We start from the raw sequence: 22669 nt of genomic DNA, 5'->3' as shown, positions 1-22669 counted from the left end.
TTATTTTTGAAATCATTAATATCTCTGTTGAGTTTGGTTTGTTTAGTAAGTTTAATTTCTGCTTCGAAAAGACCCATGAGTGGTGCCATCAATTCTATCCGAAATATGGCTACACCTCACTAACGAGGCCCAATGAAGGCCGAAACAATCATCTGGGGTTGCTGTGTTCCTTGTTCAGAGAGGAATTGCCTGGTATTTTGGTGCTTGACTGACCATAATAGGCGGGACAGACTGATATACTACAGGAAAGTTCTACTCTGTGAAAAGCATTACTGGGCTAAAAAGCTGCACCCAGATGGTAAATCGCCATAGAACAGGCTAACAATGGTGTTGAGCCAGTTGTTCGTTCCTGTAAATGCACTTCTCTCTGTATGTATTTAGTCTCCCTATGGGAAAAAGGGGCAACCAGACGTGGACTCCTTGCTCAGTGTGCTTAGAGTAATATGGCTACACCTCACTGGCGAGGCCCAATGAAGGCCGAAACAATCGTCTAAGTTTGCTGTGTTCCTTGTTCAGAGAGGAATTGCCTGGTATTTTGGCACTGGACTGGCCATAATAGGCAGGATCAGACTGATATTCTACAGGAAAGTTATATTCTCTGAAAAGCATTACTAGGCTAAAAAGCTGCACCCAGGTGGTAAATCGCCATGGAACAGGCTATCAATGGTATTGAGCCAGTTAGTTGTTCCTGTGAGTGCCTCTCTCTCTCTCCTCTCTCTCTCTCTCTCTCTCCTGCAGACCTTTGCAGTCAAGTAGCTGAAAACATGAAGAATCATATTTATGCAATATTCATATTTAATAAAGTGTTGAACTATGTATTTACTGTAAATGTTTGACACTTCACTGTTCTTCACATAAGGGAATGTGTTCTAAGTATTTTAAAAAAAAGATATTCTTATATAGATATGTATATTTTTACAATTATATATTTTCATCTAGATATTTATGTATATAAATAAATATTGTACCAAAAAACAACAATGATATATATATATATATATATATATATATATATATATATATATTATTATTATTATATATATAAAAACTACCTTGGAATACTAAGACCCTGTGAGTGCCTTCCGTTTTTTGCCCTCTTTAAATATATTTATATATATATATATATATATATATATATATATATATATATATATATATATATATATATAAGTAGATAGAGAGCACTCTCACTTGCAAATCCTGATGCCAGGGTGCCAGCAGTTAAATATACACGGTGAAGGAAGGCACTCACTGGTCTTTAATTCAAAAGAAAACTTTTAATAAGCGTGACGTCTGAGGAAGGGGAGTGTGTCCCCGAAACGTCACGCTTATTAAAAGTTTTCTTTTGAATTAAAGACCAGTGAGTGCCTTCCTTCACCGTGTATATATATATATATATATATATATATATATATATATATATATATACCGTATATATACACACACATAATAAACCAACTCAACATGAAATATGAAAATCTCACATTCCAGTTGTCTTCACATAGAAGAATAGGTTCTATTTTTTTTATAAATAAATATATAAATAAATATATATTTATTTATGAAAAAATAGAACTTATTCTTCTATGTGAAGACAACTGGAATGTGAGATTTTCATATTTCATGTTGAGTTGGTTTATTTTGTTGCCATTGTTGAAAGTTTAGTTTTTCTATAAAAGCATCATATAAATGTATATCATAGAAGTATATAAAATTATTTTCATATCCAGGAAATAATATGGTCTTCTTATATGACATCAAAACTTCTATTTTCTTTTAATAGGGTACTGTAACACAAGACAAAGTCCTTACCAGAGTGATTGTATCACGTCATGAGATTGACCTGAAAGCCATCAAAGAGCAGTATAAGATATTGCATAAGAAATCCCTTCGTGAGGCCCTCATTGTGAGTTTTATAGTTTACGTTCATGGTATAATTCATAATTTGTTGCAGTCAGAAAATATAATATGTTATAGTTAATGCTTTAATTGGTTGTCATCTTAGACATAACTAATATTTAAAAAATTGTATTGCTACCAAGTCCATAGCTCCTGGGGGACCCACTCAACCCTATAAATAATTGTAAGTATATATATTTATATATATATATATATATATATTTATATATTTATTTAGTGCCCAATGTTCAAAGGATCATCAGGTCCACAAGAAATGCTAATTTCAGTCTTGTGAGTCTTACAAAGTGCCTGCCAGGTGAGCAGTTATAAAAAAGTGGGCTGACCCTTGCTGTGCAGATGATTGACAATGGGGCCAATTTATGAAAGTGCAAGCGGACATGATACGATGTAGCGTATCATGTCCGCCGCACATCGATAAATGCTGACAGCATACGCTGACGGCATTTATCATTGCACAAGAAGTTCTTGTGAACTGCTTGTGCAATGCCGCTTGTGCAATGCCGCTAGCAGGGGGTGTTAATCTGCCCGATCATATAGAATCGGGCGGATTGATGTCCACAGCCTCATAGTAAAAGCACAAGTTATGGAGCAGCAGTCTTTAGACTGCTGCTTCATAACTGCTGTTACCGGCGAGCCTGAAGGCTCACATGGAAACAGGGGCATCAAGCTCCATTCGGAGCTTGATAATTCAGCCCCAATGTGTTTTCCATAGGAAAAACACAATTTATGCTTACCTGATAAATTTATTTCTCTTGTGGTGTATCCAGTCCACGGATCATCCATTACTTGTGGGATATTCTCCTTCCCAACAGGAAGTTGCAAGAGGACACCCACAGCAGAGCTGCTATATAGCTCCTCCCCTAACTGCCATATCCAGTCATTCGACCGAAACAAGCCGAGAAAGGAGAAACCATAAGGTGCAGTGGTGACTGTAGTTTAAATCGAAATTTTGACCTGCCTTAAACTGACAGGGCGGGCCATGGACTGGATACACCACAAGAGAAATAAATTTATCAGGTAAGCATAAATTGTGTTTTCTCTTGTAAGGTGTATCCAGTCCACGGATCATCCATTACTTGTGGGATACCAATACCAAAGCTAAAGTACACGGATGAAGGGAGGGACAAGGTAGGTACTTAAACGGAAGATACCACTGCCTGTAGAACCTTTCTCCCAAAAATAGCCTCCGAAGAAGCAAAATTATCAAATTTGTAGAATTTTGAAAAAGTATGAAGCGAAGACCAAGTCGCCGCCTTGCAAATCTGTTCAACAGAAGCCTCATTTTTAAAGGCCCAAGTGGAAGCCACAGCTCTAGTATAATGAGCTGTAATCCTTTCAGGGGGCTGCTGTCCAGCAGTCTCATAGGCTAAGCGTATTACGCTTCTTAGCCAAAAAGAATGAGAGGTTGCCGAAGCCTTTTGACCTCTCCACTGTCCAGAGTAAACAACAAACAAAGCAGATGTTTGACGAAAATCTTTAGTAGCTTGTAAGTAAAACTTTAAAGCACGGACTACGTTCAGATTATGTAAAAGACGTTCCTTCTTTGAAGAAGGATTAGGGCACAATGATGGAACAACAATCTCTTGATTGATATTCTTAGTAGATACCACCTTAGGCAAAAACCCAGGTTTTGTACGCAGAACTACCTTATCTTCATGGAAGATCAGATAAGGAGAAATCACATTGTAAAGCAGATAACTCGCAGACTCTACGAGCCGAGGAAATAGCCATCAAAAAATGAACTTTCCAAGATAAAAGTTTAATATCTATGGAATGAAGAGGTTCAAACGGAACCCCTTGAAGAACTTTAAGAACCAAGTTTAAACTCCATGGGGGAGCAACAGGTTTAAACACAGGCTTGATTCTAACCAAAGCCTGACAAAATGCCTGAACATCTGGAACATCTGCCAGACGCTTGTGCAAAAGAATAGACAGGGCAGAAATCTGTCCCTTTAAAGAACTAGCTGATAATTCTTTTTCCAAACCCTCTTGGAGAGAAGACAATATCCTGGGAATCCTAACCTTACTCCATGAGTAATTCTTGGATTCACACCAATAAAGATATTTACGCCATATCTTATGGTAGATTTTCCTGGTGACAGGCTTTCTTGCCTGTATTAGGGTATCAATGACTGACTCGGTGAAGCCACGCTTTGATAAAATCAAGCGTTCAATCTCCAGGCAGTCAGTCTCAGAGAAATTAGATTTGGATGATTGAAAGGACCTTGTAGTAGAACGTCTTGTCTCAAAGGCAGAGTCCAAGGTTGAAAGGATGACATGTCCACTAGGTCTGCATACCAGGTCCTGCGTGGCCACGCAGGTGCTATCAAGATCACCGATGCTCTCTCCTGTTTGATTTTGGCAATCAGTCGAGGGAGCAGAGGAAATGGTGGAAACACGTAAGCCAAGTTGAAAGACCAAGGCGCTGCCAGAGCATCTATCAGCATCGCTTCTGGGTCCCTGGACCTGGATCCGTAACAAGGAAGCTTGGCGTTCTGGCGAGACGCCATGAGATCCAGTTCTGGTTTGCCCCAACGATGAATCAATTGAGCAAACACCTCCAGATGGAGTTCCCACTCCCCCGGATGAAAAGTCTGACAACTTAGAAAATCCGCCTCCCAGTTCTCTACACCTGGGATATGGATCGCTGAGAGGTGGCAAGAGTGTCTCTCTGCCCAGCGAATTATCTTGGAGACTTCTAACACCTTGTTCCCCCTTGATGGTTGATGTAAGCCACAGTCGTGATGTTGTCCGACTGAAATCTGATCAGCCTCAGGGTTGATAACTGAGGCCAAGCTTGAAGAGCATTGAATATCGCTCTCAATTCCAGAATATTTATTGGAAGGAGTTTCTCCTCCTGAGTCCACGATCCCTGAGCCTTCAGGGAGTTCCAGACTGCACCCCAACCTTGAAGGCTGGCATCTGTCGTTACAATTGTCCAATCTGGCCTGCGAAAGGTCATACCTTTGGACAGGTGGACCCGAGATAGCCACCAGAGAAGAGAATCTCTGGTCTCTTGATCCAGATTTAGTAGAGGGGACAAATCTGTGTAATCTCCATTCCACTGGCTGAGCATGCATAGTTGCAGCGGTCTGAGATTTAGGCGCGCAAACGGAACTATGTCCATTGCCGCTACCATTAAGCCGATTACCTCCATGCACTGAGCCACCGAAGGGCGCGGAAAAGAATGGAGAACACGGCAAGAATTTAGAAGTTTTGATAACCAGGACTCCATCAGGTAAATTTTCATTTCTACAGAATCTATCAGAGTCCCTAGGAAGGAGACTCTTGGGAGTGGGGATAGAGAACTCTTTTCTTCGTTCACTTTCCACCCGTGCGACCTCAGAAATGCCAGAACTATGTCCGTATGGGACTTGGCAATTTGGAAATTTGACGCCTGTATCAGGATGTCGTCTAGATAAAGGGCCACTGCTATGCCCCGCGGCCTTAGGACCGCCAGAAGCGCCCCCAGAACCTTTGTAAAAATTCTTGGGGCTGTAGCTAACCCGAAGGGAAGAGCCACAAACTGGTAATGCCTGTCCAGAAAGGCAAACCTTAGGAACCGATGATGATCTTTGTGTATCGGAATGTGAAGGTAAGCATCCTTTAGATCCACCGTAGTCATATATTGACCCTCCTGGATCATAGGTAGGATGGTCCGAATAGTTTCCATTTTGAATGATGGAACTCTGAGGAATTTGTTTAAGATCTTTAGATCCAAGATTGGTCTGAAGGTTCCCTCTTTTTTGGGAACCACAAACAGATTTGAGTAAAATCCCTGTCCCTGTTCCTCCTTTGGAACTGGATGGATCACTCCCATAACTAGGAGGTATTCCACACAGTGTAAGAATGCCTCTTTCTTTATCTGGTTGACAGATAATCGTGAAAGGTGAAATCTCCCTTGTGGAGGAGAAGCCTTGAAGTCCAGAAGATACCCCTGAGATATAATCTCCAACGCTCAGGGATCCTGAATATCTCTTGCCCACTCCTGGGCGAAGAGAGAAAGTCTGCCCCCTACTAGATCCGTTACCGGATAGGGGGCCATTCCTTCATGCTGTCTTAGAGGCAGCAGCAGGCTTTTTGGCCTGCTTGCCTTTGTTCCAGGACTGGTTAGGTTTCCAGGCCGTCTTGGACTGAGCAAAAGTTCCCTCTTGTTTTGTAGCAAAGGAAGTTGATGCGGCACTTGTCTTGATGTTTCGAAAGGCACGAAAATTAGACTGTTTGGCCCTTGATTTGGACCTGTCCTGGGGAAGGGCATGACCTTAACCTCCAGTAATGTCAGCAATAATTTCCTTCAAACCAGGCCCGAATAGGGTCTGCCCCTTGAAGGGAATGTTAAGTAGTTTAGACTTTGAAGTCACGTCAGCTGACCAAGATTTGAGCCATAGCACCCTATGCGCCTGGATGGCAAATCCAGAATTCTTAGCCGTTAGTTTAGTCAAATGAACAATGGCATCAGAAACAAAAGAATTAGCTAGCTTAAGTGCTCTAAGCTTGTTAAGTATGTCCTCCAAAGGAGTCGTTGTCTGTAAAGCCTCTTCCAGAGACTCAAACCAGAACGCCGCAGCAGCAGTGACAGGAGCAATGCATGCAAGGGGCTGCAGGATAAAACCTTGTTGAATAAACATTTTCTTAAGGTAACCCTCTAATTTTTTATCCATAGGATCTGAAAAAGCACAACGGTCCTTGACAGGGATAGTAGTACGCTTTGCTAAAGTAGAAACTGCTCCCTCCACCTTAGGGACCGTTTGCCATAAGTCCCGTGTGGTGGCGTCTATGGGAAACATTTTTCTAAAAATAGGAGGGGGGGAAAACGGCACACCGGGTCTATCCCACTCTATATTAATAATTTCTGTAAACCTTTTAGGTATTGGAAAAACCTCAGTACACACCGGCACTGCAAAGTATTTATCCAGTCTACACAATTTCTCTGGCACTGCAATTGTGTCACAGTCATTCAGAGCAGCTAAAACCTCCCTAAGCAAAACACGGAGGTTCTCAAGCTTAAATTTAAAAGTAGAAATATCAGAATCAGGTTTCCCTGAATCAGAAATATCACCCACAATCTGAAGCTCTCCTTCCTCAGCTTCTGCATATTGTGAGGCAGTATCAGACATGGCTCTTAAAGCGTCTGTATGCTCTGTATTACGCCTTACACCAGAGCTATCACGCTTTCCTCTAAATTCAGGTAGTCTGGCTAATACCGCTGACAGTGTATTATCCTTGACTGCCATTTGAGCGTGAGTCCCTTGAGCGGGAGTCAAAGGGTCTGACACGTGGGGAGAGTTAGTCGGCATAACTTCCCCCTGGTCAGAATCCTCTGGTGATAATTTTTTTTAAAGATAAAATCTGATCTTTATTGTTTAAAGTAAAATCAATACATTTAGTACAAATTCTCATATGGGGTTCCACCATGGCTTTTAAACATAATGAACAAGGAGTTTCCTCTATGTCAGACATGTTTATACAGACTAGCAATGAGACTAGCAAGCTTGGAAAACACTTTAAATCAAGTTAACAAGCAAATATAAAAAACGGTACTGTGCCTTTAAGAGAAACAAATTTTGTCAAAATTTGAAAAACAGTGAAAAAAGGCAGTAATTCAAACGAAATTTTTACAGTGTATGTAATAGGTTAGCAGAACATTGCACCCACTTGAAAATGGATGATTAACCCCTTAATGCAAAAAACGGATAAAAAAACGAAATAAACGTTTTTTAAACAGTCACAACAACTGCCACAGCTCAGTTGTGGCCCTACCTTCCTCAATAAATGACTTTTGAAGCCTTTAGAGCCCTTCAGAGATGTCCTATAGCATGCAGGGGACTGCTGAGGGAAGCTGAATGTCTCTGTCTGTAATTTTAACTGCGCAAAAAAGCGCTAAAATAGGCCCCTCCCACTCATACTACAACAGTGGAAAGCCTCAGGAAACTGTTTCTAGGCAAAAATCAAGCCAGCCATGTGGAAAAAACTAGGCCACAATAAGTTTTATCACCAAAGCATATATAAAAACGATTAAACATGCCAGCAAACGTTTTATCTCTAATAGTAAGCCTGATACTAGTCGCTATTAAATCACTGTATTTAGGCTTAACTTACATTAATCCGGTATCAGCAGCATTTTCTAGCAATTCCATCCCTAGAAAAACTTAAAACTGCACATACCTCATTGCAGGATAACCTGCATGCCATTCTCCCTCTGACGTTACCTCACTCCTCAGACATATGTGAGAACAGCAGTAGATCTTAGTTACTTCTGCTAAGATCATAGAAAACGCAGGCAGATTCTTCTTCTAAATGCTGCCTGAGATAAAATAGTACAACTCCGGTACCATTTAAAAATAATAAACTTTTGATTGAAGACAAAAACTAACTATATTTCACCACTTTCCTCTTACTACATCCATCTTTGTTGAGAGTTGCAAGAGAATGACTGGATATGGCAGCTAGGGGAGGAGCTATATTGCAGCTCTGCTGTGGGTATCCTCTTGCAACTTCCTGTTGGGAAGGAGAATATCCCACAAGTAATGGATGATCCGTGGACTGGATACACCTTACAAGAGAAATATTGGTATTGCACTGTACCAAATGTGTTATTAAAATACAAAGTCTGACACTCTCTTACAAGCACACAGCTGCATTAAAAGCAAAATGGAAGCATTTAGTGTCCTTATGTCAATAGGTCCGGGACCACACCAAGGGCTCTTAATTCCTTGGTCCCTAACCTCCACACACTGCATGCCTTCTTCCAAAAAAACTGAGATATATATTTTTGTCTTATTTTTGAGTGTTAGATAGATGTTATTGTCTCTTTGTTTTTGTTTTTTTAGATTAACGCATAATTGATTTCAAACCCCAGTTATGTTTGTGAACATACTTGTACCCATACCAGTCCACTTAAAAAAAAAATTGTAAAGAAAATTAATTGCCATCAGCTGGCTCTCAATTAATGCAACATCATCAATAGGCATTTTATTTAAGCAGTATTTTAGGGAATATTTTATGATATATGGCTTGACTAAAAGGTTCATCAAAAAAAGAAAAAGACAGCAGCATTTCTGTTCATAGCAAACACTTGCTCATTTATTAGGGTGGTGTACCCAGAAAAACAGCAACGTTTCGAGTCACACAGGACCCTTATTCATGCTATCTAAGAATACTATACAAACTGACCTTAAATACCTTTACCAATTAGTTACACCTGTTGCATTGTCATAGCAACGTAGAATATACAACACACCACTATACAATGCCACCTAGTGGTTACAGAAAATACTTTTTTAACAATAATAAAATCTTAGTCACATATTACAAATATTTGTAGGCTAATATTGAAAAGGTGCTATTTTAAATTCCTATACAAGTATCCTTATGATTAGCAATCTTCATTTCCCTATTAATTTATGCGTTATAACTAACTAATACACTCAGAAACATATTAAACAATTTCTTAAAGGAACAGATGCAAATCATAATCCCTATTCAGACCTTTAGGTGCAAGGGTACCCAATCTATGAATCCAACCTACCTCCTTGCTTTTCAGGATTAATTCCCTAACTCCCCTTCTCCTAAGGGAGGGTACATGGTCAATTACTTGACATCCTAATCGGTTTATATTGTGGCCTTTGATAACTGGTTTATTAAGGTCTTTAATTCTAATGGAAGACTTATGTTCCATCATATGTTATCTCACGGATCTAGTGGTCTACCAATATAACAAAGCCCACACAGACATAGGGAAATGAAGATTGGAATAGCTGTGTTAGTCCAATGATTTAGATACCAACAAAACAAGAGTATTGCATTGAACAATGGCACTTTTTTATTGGACTAACTATATATTTATAAGTAGACAACATTTCAGAAGAATTCCTTCCTTTCTCAAGTCTGAAGCAATACTGACTAATTCAATGGAATTTACAGATTATATCTTGAAACACAGGATGGTTAAAAGGACAGAAAGTGTTACAAAGGTCTGGGTCCAGGGAGAGGAGGGGTGTTGTAAAAATCATGCGAGGGGCTTAAGTGACAGAGACTGACAGTATCCAGTGTAGGAGAACAGACAGGGGGAATATATAGTTTTACACAGAGCATATACTGACATAAAGTTATATATCAACATGGAATCAATATGTATAAAGATGTGTAATTGTGTATACAGGTGGAATATAAAATAGTCAAAAAAGAAGAAAGGAATAATTAATATTAATAATAATAATAATAGTTAATTAATAATATTAATAATAATAATTGCATAAGTGTGGTCATATAAGCTTACCTGTGTACCTAAGTTTAAATAGGTACACAGGTAAGTTTATGTCCACACTTATGCCATTATACTTATTATTATTTTTTTCCTTTCTTCTTTTTGTGACTATTTTATATTTCCCGTCTACATAATAACACATCTTTATACATATTGATTCCATGTTTTTGACTGTTAAATCCCCCCTGTATACATAATTACATATCTTTATACATGTTGATATATAACTTCATGTCAGTATATGCTCTATCTAAAATTATATATTTTCCCTGTCTGTTGTCCTACACTGGATCCTGTCAGCGTCGACACCCCCTCCTCTTTCTGCACTCAGACCTCTGTAACACTGTTTGTCCTTTTAACCATCTTGTGTTTCAACATATAATCTGTAGATTCTATTGAAATGGTCAGTACTGCGTCAGACTTTATCAAAATAAAATGCATTGCTAAATTATTTTAAATTACTTAATATGACAAGTAATATTGTTTTAAAATTTATATATGTCTTTTTTTTATTTTAGGAGAAAACCAATGGAGAATATGAAACTGTTCTGGTGGCTCTTTGTGGCTATGACGACTAAATGATATACAAGGAGGCCCTCGGCTTACGCTGGTTCAATTTGCGCCATTTCAGAATAACAACCTTTTTTTTCAGTCATGTGAATGTTATTGAAAAGCTTTGGAAAGCAAAGTACACTAATTAAAATAGCCAGTAGGTGAAGCTGTCCGCTTGTTTTGCAGCAAAGTTATGCCACTTAACAGCCTTAAATTGATCTGTGTGCACAGAGCAGACCAGATCTATCTAGCAAAATTTAGCAGGCACTTCCCTATTATCTTCCTGTCCAGCTGCTTGAGGTGAGGGTGTCTAACTTCTTATTAATTACTGCAGATTGAAATGCATAGAATAGGTGCAGAACCAATATTATCTAACATGCTAACAATGCAGAGAACTGATTGCAGAAAAATGCAAGTAAAAAAAGTTTTTGTTCATTAAACTTAGTTTGATGATGATGCAGTCTGTTGTGTGATTATTTTATTAGGTGATGTTTAGCAAATGTTTTTGTTCATTAAACTTAGTTTGATGATGATACAATATATATTATTAGGTTTATAATGCTGTTTAGCATTTAAAGTCTTCATTTCAAAGCTTTAAAAATAATGTATTAGGTGTTACTTATGACAATTTTGAGAGGGGCCTGGAACCTAACCGCCTCACTTCCCATTGACTTACATAATAAACTGGGTTTCAGTTTACAATGGTTTCGATTTACAACCATTCCTTCTGGAACCTAACCCCGGTGTAAATTGAGGGCTACCTGTATACTATAAATAATTGTATATTCTTTATTTCTGCTAATCATTGGAATTAAGAATGTAATGCTTCTGTATTTTCACAAGTATAATATAGTATGCAAAACCAAGATTGTTTTTTTAAATTTTCAATGTTTGTGAAAATTAAAAAAGTAAATACTTCCGTTTGTAAAATATATGGGAAGAAAATGACACTGGATTCCTTGCTTGTGCACACACACACACTCACAGATATACATCCAAATACATACTTCTTTAAAAAGAGCACCACCTCCTACCGGAATTTTAACACCTTATGTATAAAAATATAACAATACAAATAAATATGTATACTTTATGTACTTTAGAAATTTGTTTCCTATAGCTCTAAAATGGCTAAATGATTTGTTAAGTAGCCAAGGTCATTCGGTTAATCAGTTTTACTTTGGAATCTTTTACCTCTGCTGCTGCAATTGCATCTCACTAGACACTGGAATCCTGTCTCCTAAACAGAAGTGAAATAAACAGAGGTCTAAGTGTAGTGGTTAAAAGCACACCATCTTTAATATACAATCAAGTAATATACTCACACTAAAATACTCAGACAAAACAACCTCAAACTAGTATTAAATATGAAATACACAGAGCTCTATAAAGATCTTTAAAATCATATCCAAGAAGAATGGGTCAAGCCTATCATGGAAATCAAATTCTCATACAATCTTTAGACTCTGATTGCACAATGTCTCTATTCCGGAGACAAAACAATTTATGACCCCCACCTCTTACCACCGATATACACATACAGCCACAGCAGCATGTATTTTATTGTTTCATTCCTCAGTACGGACTCTTAGGAAAGCTGGCTATAGGGGGTGCCTTTGTATATTACTATTAGATCAGACCAATATAATATTGTACATGAGTCCAAATGCTGCAAACGCAATTTACATCCCGTAGCGAAATCTGATAATTAAAAAACATAAAGCTCCACTTTGAGAATCAATCATTATATATCACTATATTCCACCTTCATCCACTAAAAAGATACTCACAAGTGGCGCAGCACTCTCTTGTGCTGATAGAGTCAGTCTGAGTATTTACAACCCAACCAAATTAAGTACGCCTATATAGGCCGAACTTTCTGTGTCATTAATTCCTTAAGGACCACAGCACTTTTCCATTTTCTGACTGTTTGGGACCAAGGCTATTTTTACATTTCTGCTGTGTTTGTGTTTAGCTGTAATTTTCCTCTTACTCATTTACTGTACCCACACATATTATATACCGTTTTTCTCGCCATTAAATGGACTTTCTAAAGGTACCATCATTTCCTCATATCTTATAATTTGCTATAAAAAAATGAAAAAATATGAGGAAAAAATGGTAAAAACACACTTTTTCTAACTTTGACCCGCAAAATCTGTTACACTTCTACAACTACCAAAAAACACCCATGCTAAATAGTTTCTAAATTTTGTTATGAGTTTAGAAATACCCAAAATTGACATGTTCTTTGCTTTTTTTGCAAGTTATAGGGCAATAAGTACAAGTAGCACTTTGCTATTTCAAAACCATTTTTTTCAAAATTAGCGATAGTTACATTGGAACACTACAGATGGAATAAAATAAAAGAAGGCACCAACATAGTGCACAATCAGTGAGGCATGACACGCCGCTGCTGTAAGAGTAATTATACTTACAAGATAGCAGACACTTGAGAAGTGTCACAATCGCCTCCTGGACTCTTAGAGTCGTCCAGCTAACTCCCACTCCTGTGTTATCTGGATACCAGATCCGTAATTAACACGTCCTCTCTTGTATACAGCCAGTGCTCTCCTGGGTTGTATCTAGCAAATCAAGCCAGTATATGTATCCAGTGGGACTCCAAAGATGGCAGACAGGCAGAGTAAGCACACTAATGAGACCCAGACAGATAACAGGGAAAAGTGTTTAAATAAGTCAAAGTATCCGTGGTTAAAATGATAAAATAAAGTTTGTGGCACAAAGTCTTAAAAGCAATAACAAGACTTTATTTAGAACAACATTTCTCGGTCTGTACGTGACCGTTTCCTCAGGTGCATATATATAAAATGATATAAAGTAGCCACAAACTTATAACACCATGCTTGGCGTCTTGAAACATGAACTGCGCTTGCGTGTAGGTGTGTCAGCATTATGGAGTTCCAATTGGAGGTGTAAACACCAATCGGGTATTGTATAATAGACAACCCTCCATATTCTCGGAGGTAGAGATATTGATCGCTACAGCGTGGGACCTGCAAATAAATCCCCATCTATAACAGCTATAACAGTTACGTAAAACTATTTGTGTGTTGTTATGCTGATAGGACTCCAAAATAGAGACATCTACTATTGCAGCGCAGTCCCAAATAAAAACATTATAAACATTATACAACAAAATCATAAAATGCAAAGTTTCATATACACTTATGCAGATGTAAAAATGTAACAAATCGTCCACTAACCTCGATATCGTACACAGTGTGTGGACCACAGAGAATAAAAAAATGCGATAAGTAATAAAATAACATGATAAAAACCAATTAATATAATTGTTTATACAATCCAAAATAAAATCTATAAACATATATAATTATATATAACACAACTAAATAAGTATATTAATTCATAACAATAATACGAACCTGTTGTGGAAAATCACATTCTACAGGAGGATTTTTGAGGTTTATATACACTCTCTAACGAGTGTTAGATAACGTGGAAATGACCGTAAAAAAGTGAAATATAGGTATAAAGCCTAATGTACTAACGGTGACACCTCCAATTGGAACTCCAGAATGCTGACACACCTACACACAAGCGCAGTTCATGTTTCAAGATGCCAAACATGGTGTTATAAGTTCGTGGCTACTTTATATAATTTTATATATATGCACCTGAGGAAACGGTCACGTACAGACAGAGAAACGTTGTGCTAAATAAAGTCTTGTTATTGCTTTTAAGACTTTGTGCCACAAACTTTATTTTATCATTTTAACCACGGATACTTTGCCTTATTTACACACTTTTCCCAGTTATCTGTCTGGGTCTCATTAGTGTGCTTACTCTGCCTGTCTGCCGTCTTTGGAGTCCCGCTGGATACATATACTGGCTTGATTTGCTAGATACAACCCAGGAGAGCACTGGCTGTGCAAGAGAGGACGTGTTAATTATGGATCCGGTATCCAGATAACACAGGAGTGGGAGTTAGCTGGACAACTCTAAGAGTCCAGGAGGCAATTGTGACACTTCTCAAGTGTCTGCTATCTTGTAAGTATAATTACACTTGCAGCAGCGGCGTGTCATGCCTCACTGATTGTGCACTATGTTGGCGCCTTCTTTTATTTTATTCCATCTGTAGATTTTATCGTCTTGGGCCACCAACAAGATTGTTTTGAAGAAGTTGCTTGCCATTGCTACCTGATACGAACTACGACTTGGTTTGAATATTTTTTGGACATTTTGTTCTCTATGATTGGGTATCAAGTAGATTATAATTCATATATATTTGTATTAACACGGAATGTATTTGATTTTACACCTTTTTCATTTGATTTAACACGCTATTGATCGGGAATGAAATACACGTATCCTGAGTATACATTTTTCTTTTTTTTTTACATTTAATATTTGTGTTTGAGGGACAATAGAGTCCTTGCATTTGCCATATTTATCATAGCATTCACTTTGTTGGCGCACTGATTTATATGTGTTTTTTTACATTGGAACACTGATATCTGTCAGGAATCCCTGAATAACCCTTTACATGTATATATTTTTAAAAAGAAGACAACCTAAGGTATTAAACTTGGAGTATGTTGACTTTTTTCATGCAACCATTTTACCACCAATCTATGCCAAAGTTTTAAAGAAAAAAAAATGGTGATTTTTTGACAAAATAGCAATTTAAGAATACATTTACTGAGAATGTTAGGAGTTACTGCTAAATAACACCCCAATATGTGTTCAGAAACATCTTCTGGGTACAGTGATACCACCCATGTATAGGTGTGTTGGGTTCTCTGGGGGCTAGGGTATTTCAAATGCTGGTATTTTGACACTTTCCATGCACTAATTCAAACACCAGTCTTTATCAAACTTTTTGGTAGTCATTATTTTGTGTTATTTTTTACACACGTTGTACTTTAGGCATGGATTCTTAGTTCCTGTTATGTGTTACTGCAAAAAAACACCTCAATATGTGTTCAACAACATCTCCTGAGTACAGAAATACCACCCATGAATAGGTTTGTTGAGTTCTCAGGGGGCTAAAAGGCCTTATTTTTAGGGGGCACATTCCAGTTTTCCAACTTGGAATTTTCACATCTGTCATCATGCACCCATGTCCTATTTGGGACATTTCTGAAGCCGGCCAATGTAATTTACCCCCATCAAACCATATATTTTTGAAAAGTATACACCCTAGGGTATTTCAAATGCTGGTATTTTAATACTTTCCATGCACTAATTATACCACCAGTCTTTGTCAAACTTTTTGGTAGTCATTCTTTTGTTTTATTTTTCACACTCATTAAAATTTAGGCATGAATTTATAGTTCCTGTTATGTATTACTGCACAAAAACACTGCAATGTGTGTTCAACAACATCTCCTGAGTACAGTGATACCACCCATGAATAGGTTTGTTGTGTTCTCAGGGGGCTAAAAGGCCTTATCTTTAGGGGGCGCATTCCAGTTTTCCATGTCCTATTTGGGTCATTTCTGAAACCGTCCAATTTAATTTAACCCCATCAAACCATATATTTTAAAAAAGTAGATACTCTAGGGTATTTCAAATGATGGTATTTTAACACTTTCCATGCACTAATTCAACCACCAGTCTTTGTCAAACTTTTGGGTAATCATTATTTTGTGTTATTTTTCACACACGTTGTACTTTAGGCATATATTCTTAGTTCCTGTTAGGTGTTACTGCAAAAGAACAAACCTCAATATGTGTTCAACAACATCTCATGAGTACAGTGATACCACCCATGAATAGTTTTGTTAGGTTCTCAGGGGGCTAAAAGGCCTTATTTTTAGGATGTGCATTTTCACATCCGTCATCATGCACCCATGTCCTATTTGGGTATTTTCTGAAGCCGGCCAATGTAATTTACCCCTTAAACCATATATTTTTGAAAAGTAGACACCCTAGGGTATTTGAATTGCTGGTATTTTAACACTTTCCATGCACTAATTCAACCACCAGTCTTTGTCAAACTTTTGGGTAGTCATTATTTTGTTTTATTTTTCACACACATTGTAATTTAGGCATGGATTCTTAGTTCCTGTTATGTGTTACTGCAAAAAAACACCTCAATATGTGTTCAACAACATCTCCTAAGTACAGTGATACCACCTATGAAAAGGTTTGTTGGGTTCTCAGGGGGCTAAAAGGCCTTATTTTTAGGGGTGCATTACAGTTTTTCAACTTGAAATTTTCACATCTGTCATCATGCACCCATGTCCTATTTGAGTAATTTCTGGAGCCGTCCAATGTAATTTACTCCCATCAAACCATATATTTTTGAAAAGTAGACACCCTAGGGTATTTGAAATGCTGGTATTTTAACACTTTCCATGCACTAATTCAACCACCATTCTTTGTCAAACTTTTGGGTAGTCATTATTTTGTGTTTTGTTATTTTTCACACACGTACTTTAGGCATGGATTCTCAGTTTTTGTTATGTGTTACTGCCAAAGAATACCCCAATATTTGTTCAACAAGCTCTCCTGAATACAGTGATATGACGTATGCAAAGGTTTGTTGGGTTGGTTGAGGTTTGCAATGCCAAACTTCTGACATGTGTTTGTGATTTTTTCAAATTTAACATATCTTCTTTGACTATCTTCTTTTGGGGGGCTTTTTTACATACCCCAATTTATTTGCTCACCATGAACGTTGATATATTTCAGAAGTTGAGACCCCAAGGTATTGTATATGGGGTGTTTTGATGCCTTTGGTGCAACTGCTTTAGCCAAAATAAATTGGAGAAAGTGTGTGGTGGTATTTTTTCATTTTTACACACACATTGAGTACACCTATTTCCCCCATGCATAGGTTTTCCAGGATTTTGGGAAGGTTCTGTTACAATTTTATGACTTGTAAATTTAGTTAAAAGTGAGAGTATTTCTTCTGACAGCCTATCTTTAGTTTGGGGCCTATCACATACCTCACTTGTATTTATTGCCATGAAAGGTATATGGTGTGCTTTGATGCTTTTGAAGCAACCGTTTTAGCCAAAAAAAAATGGAGAAAGTGTATTGTGGTAATTTTTCAATTTTCATTTTTACACACACATTGCTTTTTGACTATGATTTAGGAGAGACTGTTATAAGTTATTGCAAAAAAACACTCCAGGTTGTTTTCTGCAAGACATCCTGAGTACACACATGCCCCATGCATAGGTTTGACAGGGGTTTTGGTAAAAAAAAAATAGTGAAATGTAAAAATCTGGTACAGTAAAAGTAAAAAATCAACCAAAAAAAAATCTAACAGTAAACATAACCAAAAAAAGAATAACAGCAAATGTATTTATATTTTAAAAATGGACCATTGCATGGTACCTCTGGAAGCAGTCACCAATGCAGAGTCCAGGCTGTCCAGGGCAATCAGGACAGTGATATACAGTGTCCCTTCTCTGCCCCTCTTGGTACAGACTGCATTTTTTCTGTGGTTTCTGCTTTGCGGCAGTAGGGGGGGATTTTAAAAATAAAAAAAATGGGTAGCCCCAACTCTGCTCTCTCCCATCACCGCCTGGGGAGCAGGTGCATCTTGGTGCAAAATCCCCGAAATGATCTGGAGCTGAAACTGTAAAAAAAAGTCTGTTTATTACGGGGTTTGCTTTCTTGAACAACAAAAAAGGTATTAGGTAAATTGCAACCTTTTTGTACCAGGACCATGTCTTCCGCATAATTAGGTAGGGCTGCAGCAGCTGATCTGCCAGATCAACCCCACCCATATGTCAGTTATAAGATTCCTGCACACTGGCTTCATTATGATCTAAGCTCTGCCACGTACAGACACCACCACCGTCCTCTCTGTGTGGATGGTGGTAAGAAGGTATACATCCTTCTTGTCTTTGTACTTAAGTATGAACAGCTCCTCTTGGCACAGAGCTGAGGTCTCCCCCCTTCATAGCTGGGTGCGTGCAAGTTGTCCTGGGAAACCTGCGCGGTTCTTTTTAATTGTACTGCAAGCTACTGTATCAAAGCAATACAGTAGCTTGAACAAAAGGACACTTGTATAATAATTGTCTAAGTACAAGTGATAGCCTTTGTTCATTATGGATAATATCAGGTCCCAGACAATCTTGCCAGTGGTTCCCATATGTTCTGGGCAACCTGGAGGGTCAAAGTGACTATCCTTTCCCTCATACACCCAGAAGACCTGAGTATACCCAGTCTCGCTCTCACAGAGCTTATACACCTTTACCCCATACCTGGAGTGCTTGGAAGGGATATACTGCTTGAATCCCAGCCTTCCCTTATACTTCATGAGGGATTCATCAACCCATACATTCCTTCCAGGTGCATAAGCCTCTGCAAACCTGGCAGAAAAGTGGGTAATCAGGGGGCGGATTTTATACAGCCTATCAAATTGGGGATGCTCCCTAGGGGGGCACAGACTGTTGTCGCTGAAGTGCATGAAATTAACAATCATTCCATATCTCTTCCTCGACATACTCTGGGAGAAAATGGGGGTAGAGCAGATGGGGCTACTGCTCCAGTAGGAGCAAATGGAAGTTTTCTTTATGATGCACATCAGCATAGTCAATGCCCAGAATTTTTTAAATTCTGGCACATTGATGGGGGCCCATTGCTGGTTTGCCAAATATGTTTCAGGCTTTGCAGCACAGAACTGATGGGCATATAAATTAGTTTGGGCGGCAATGTTCTCCAATACATCATCGCCCAGAAACACCTCCAGAAACTGTTGGGGCTAAAACCTGCAGCATCTATATTGATACCAGGATTTGCTGTGAAGGGTGGGATATCTGGCCTCTGGAGATTAGGCGTTACCCACTCTTCAGCGGCAATGGCAGCAACACGCCTCCTTCTGGTAGGGGGGCTAACAGGGGGACTGGCAGGTAGGCTAGCAGGGGGGCTATTAGCCACAGATACATCACTATCAGTTGAGACTGCATCTAATGATGTATCTGAGCATATGGCAGGGTTAAAATTGGGGTCTGAGTCAAACATAGAGGCATACGCCTCCTCAGCACTTTATGTTTTCTGTGACATTATTATATCTGTCACAAAATAAAAAAAAATACTAAAAAAAAATACACACAAAATTTAAATTAACTTAATTAACTAAATGGCTCTGGAAAGAGCCTTTGGGTCTCTCAAAAAAATTACAAAAAAAAAATGAACACCTAAAAAATGCACAGACATTAAAAAAGTACAGCTATGCTACTGCCAGTGATTTATAATGACCACTGGCAAGCTAGGGGTTAATGGCTCTGAAAATTAAATTAAATTAGCTAAATGGCTATGAAAAGAGCCTTTGGGTCTCTCAAAAAATTACAGCAAAAAAAATGAACCCCTAAAAAAATGCACAGACATTTAAAAAGTACAGCTATGCTACTATCAGTGATTTATAGTGACCACTGGCAAGCTAGGGGTTAATGTCTCTGAAAAAATAAATTAGTTAAATGGCTCTGAAAAGAGCCTTTGGGTCTCTCAAAAAATTACAACAAAAAAATGAACCCCTAAAAAAATGCACAGACAGCAAAAAAGTGCAGTTATGCTACTGCCTGTGATTTATAGTTATCACTGGCAAGCTCTGGGTTAATGGCTCTGAATATGGTTCAACTAACTTAGATCTATACTTCACGTCTTCCAAGGTTTGTAAATGCCAAAGAGGGACACTTAAGAGGAAAGTGACTTATTAACATCATCACAAGCAACAATTGAAAAAATTATTAGATCTGTATTAGCATGCATGTGTGTGTATATGTGTGTGTGTGTTAGGTACTTACCTGACCTTGTTCCAGCGTTTGGCACCTGCTTTTCTTAGGCACACACAGCCATACCTAATTCCAGAAACTCCCACCTAAATGGCCACAGGTGTGGGAATTCCTATATAAATCCACCCAACCCATCACTCTGGGCTAAGTTATTGAGTACAATCCGACAGTCAAAAACTTGCAGAAGAAACAGATTGTGCAAAAATATTAAGTTAAAAATCCAGTAATTTATTGATTCATATAAAACATCTCTCCACCACTACAGCAATAACAGCCATCATCCTACACATTTTCTGCCTGAAAGGCACTTGAGGGATTAGTCATTGAGTAGTTCATTTTGTACTTACCTGCTCTCAGCTCTCACTGTATCCTGTGTTGCAACAAGCTTGTATACTTACCTTGTTCCTGATACCACTTACCTGAATCCTGCTGTATCAGCTGCATTTACCTGGTACTCTGTGGCAGCCTCACCAATCGTACCTGCCGGGTTTCCTGTGCCATCTGAGCCCCCTGTACTTGCTGTACCAGCAGCCACTTACCTGAATCCTGCAGTATTAGCTGCACTTACAGGATGAAAGCTTCACCAACTGTACTTGAAGGGTTTCCTGTGCCTGCTGAACCTCCTATACTTGCTGTACACGTGGAAGTTTAACTGTAATAGCTACACTAACCTGATACTTGCAAAATTCAAAAGATTTCCAACCTCCAAATAGTAAGTTAAAAAACCTTTATTCACTTATACAGGGTCCATAATACAGACAATGTATAAGTGAATAAAGGTTTTTTAACTTACTATTTGGAGGCTGGAAATCTTTTAAATTTTGACGGTGATGTTGGGATCAGGCTAATCCCTTTTCCATGCCCAAAATATTTGGAGAGAGGTGCTGTCTTCCCTTGTTAATTATCCTGTACCTGCCACAGCAACAGTACCTGCTGGGTTACCTGGACCTCCATAGCCCAAACCAAGATATGTGCTCTTAAACAGGGCAGGAGGGATGTGTAAGAGTATGTTACTGAATTCTGTCACTTTGCTACATTATCTACCTGTCCAAAACCTAGTGAGGTTGAGCTTGTACAAGTGGGAGTTCAAGCCACCTTAGAAAGCCAAATACCTTTGTCAGTTCAAATTGACCACCATCTCAGAGAAAGATGAATGAAAAGTACCCTGGGAGGATCACTTCTGCCCGGCTTGGATGAAGACTTCTGCCCATCTGGAGGACCACTTCACCCGGCTTGGATGAAGACGTCTCCCGGTAAGTCGATCTTCAAAGGGTTAGTGTTAGTTTTTTTTAAGGGTGTTTTGGGTGGGTTTTATTTTTTAGAATAGGGTTTGGGCCGCAAAAGAGCTAACTGCCCTTTTAAGGGCAATGCCCATCCAAATGCCCTTTTCAGGGCAATGGGGAGCTTAGGTTTTTTTAGATAGTATTTTATTTTGGGGGTTGGTTGTGTGGGTGGTGGGTTTTTCTGTTGGGGGGATTGTTTGTATTTTTTTTTACAGGTAAAAGAGCGGATTACTTTGGGGCAATGCCCCGCAAAAGGCCCTTGTAAGGGCTATTGGTAGTTTAGTTTAGGCTAGGTTTTTTTTATTTTGGGGGGCTTTTATTATTTTAATAGGGCTATTAGATTAGGTGTAATTAGTTTAAATTTCTGTAATTTAGTGGGTTTTTTTTGTACTTTAGCTAATTCAATTTAATTTAGGTAATTTTATTTAATTTAATTATTTATTTAATTATAGTGTAGTGTTAGGTATTAGTGTAACTTAGGTTAGGTTTTATTTTACAGGTAAATTTGTATTTATTTTAGCTAGGTAGTTATTAAATAGTTAATAACTATTTAATAACTATTCTACCTAGTTAAAATACATACAAACTTGCCTGTAAAATAAAAATAAATCCTAACATAGCTACAATGTAACTATTAGTTATATTGTATCTAGTTTAGGGTTTATTTTACAGGTAAGTATTTAGTTTTAAATAGGAATAATTTAGTTAATAATATGAATATTTATTTAGGTTTATTTAAATTATATTTCAGTTAGTGGGTGTTAGGGGTTTAGGGTTAGACTTAGGTTTAGGGGTTAATAACTTTAATATAGTGGCGGCGACGTGGCAGATTAGGGATTAATAATATTTAACTTATGTTTGCGAGGCAGGAGTGCGGCGGTTTAGGGGTTAATATGTTTATTATAGTGGCTGCA

At 38.2% G+C, this 22669-nt stretch overlaps 1 protein-coding gene across 2 annotated transcripts in view; it reads left to right on the top strand.

Annotated features, from left to right (window-relative positions):
- LOC128647917 (annexin A1-like) overlaps positions 1-11194 on the top strand; it is an 85379-nt gene extending 74185 nt beyond the window's left edge. For both annotated transcript variants that reach the window (XM_053700603.1, XM_053700602.1), the window contains exons 12-13: positions 1784-1906; positions 10705-11194. In XM_053700603.1, coding sequence (XP_053556578.1) covers positions 1784-1906; positions 10705-10764 — 183 coding nt within the window. In that variant the 3' untranslated portion in view covers positions 10765-11194. The remainder of the gene's footprint in view (positions 1-1783; positions 1907-10704) is intronic.
- Positions 11195-22669: the final 11475 nt, after the last annotated feature.

The sequence above is a fragment of the Bombina bombina genome, chromosome 2 (genome assembly GCF_027579735.1).
Source record: "Bombina bombina isolate aBomBom1 chromosome 2, aBomBom1.pri, whole genome shotgun sequence".
Lineage (NCBI taxonomy): Eukaryota > Metazoa > Chordata > Amphibia > Anura > Bombinatoridae > Bombina > Bombina bombina.
Note: the sequence above shows the minus strand (reverse complement) of the source record. Positions and strands in the feature narration are given on the sequence as shown.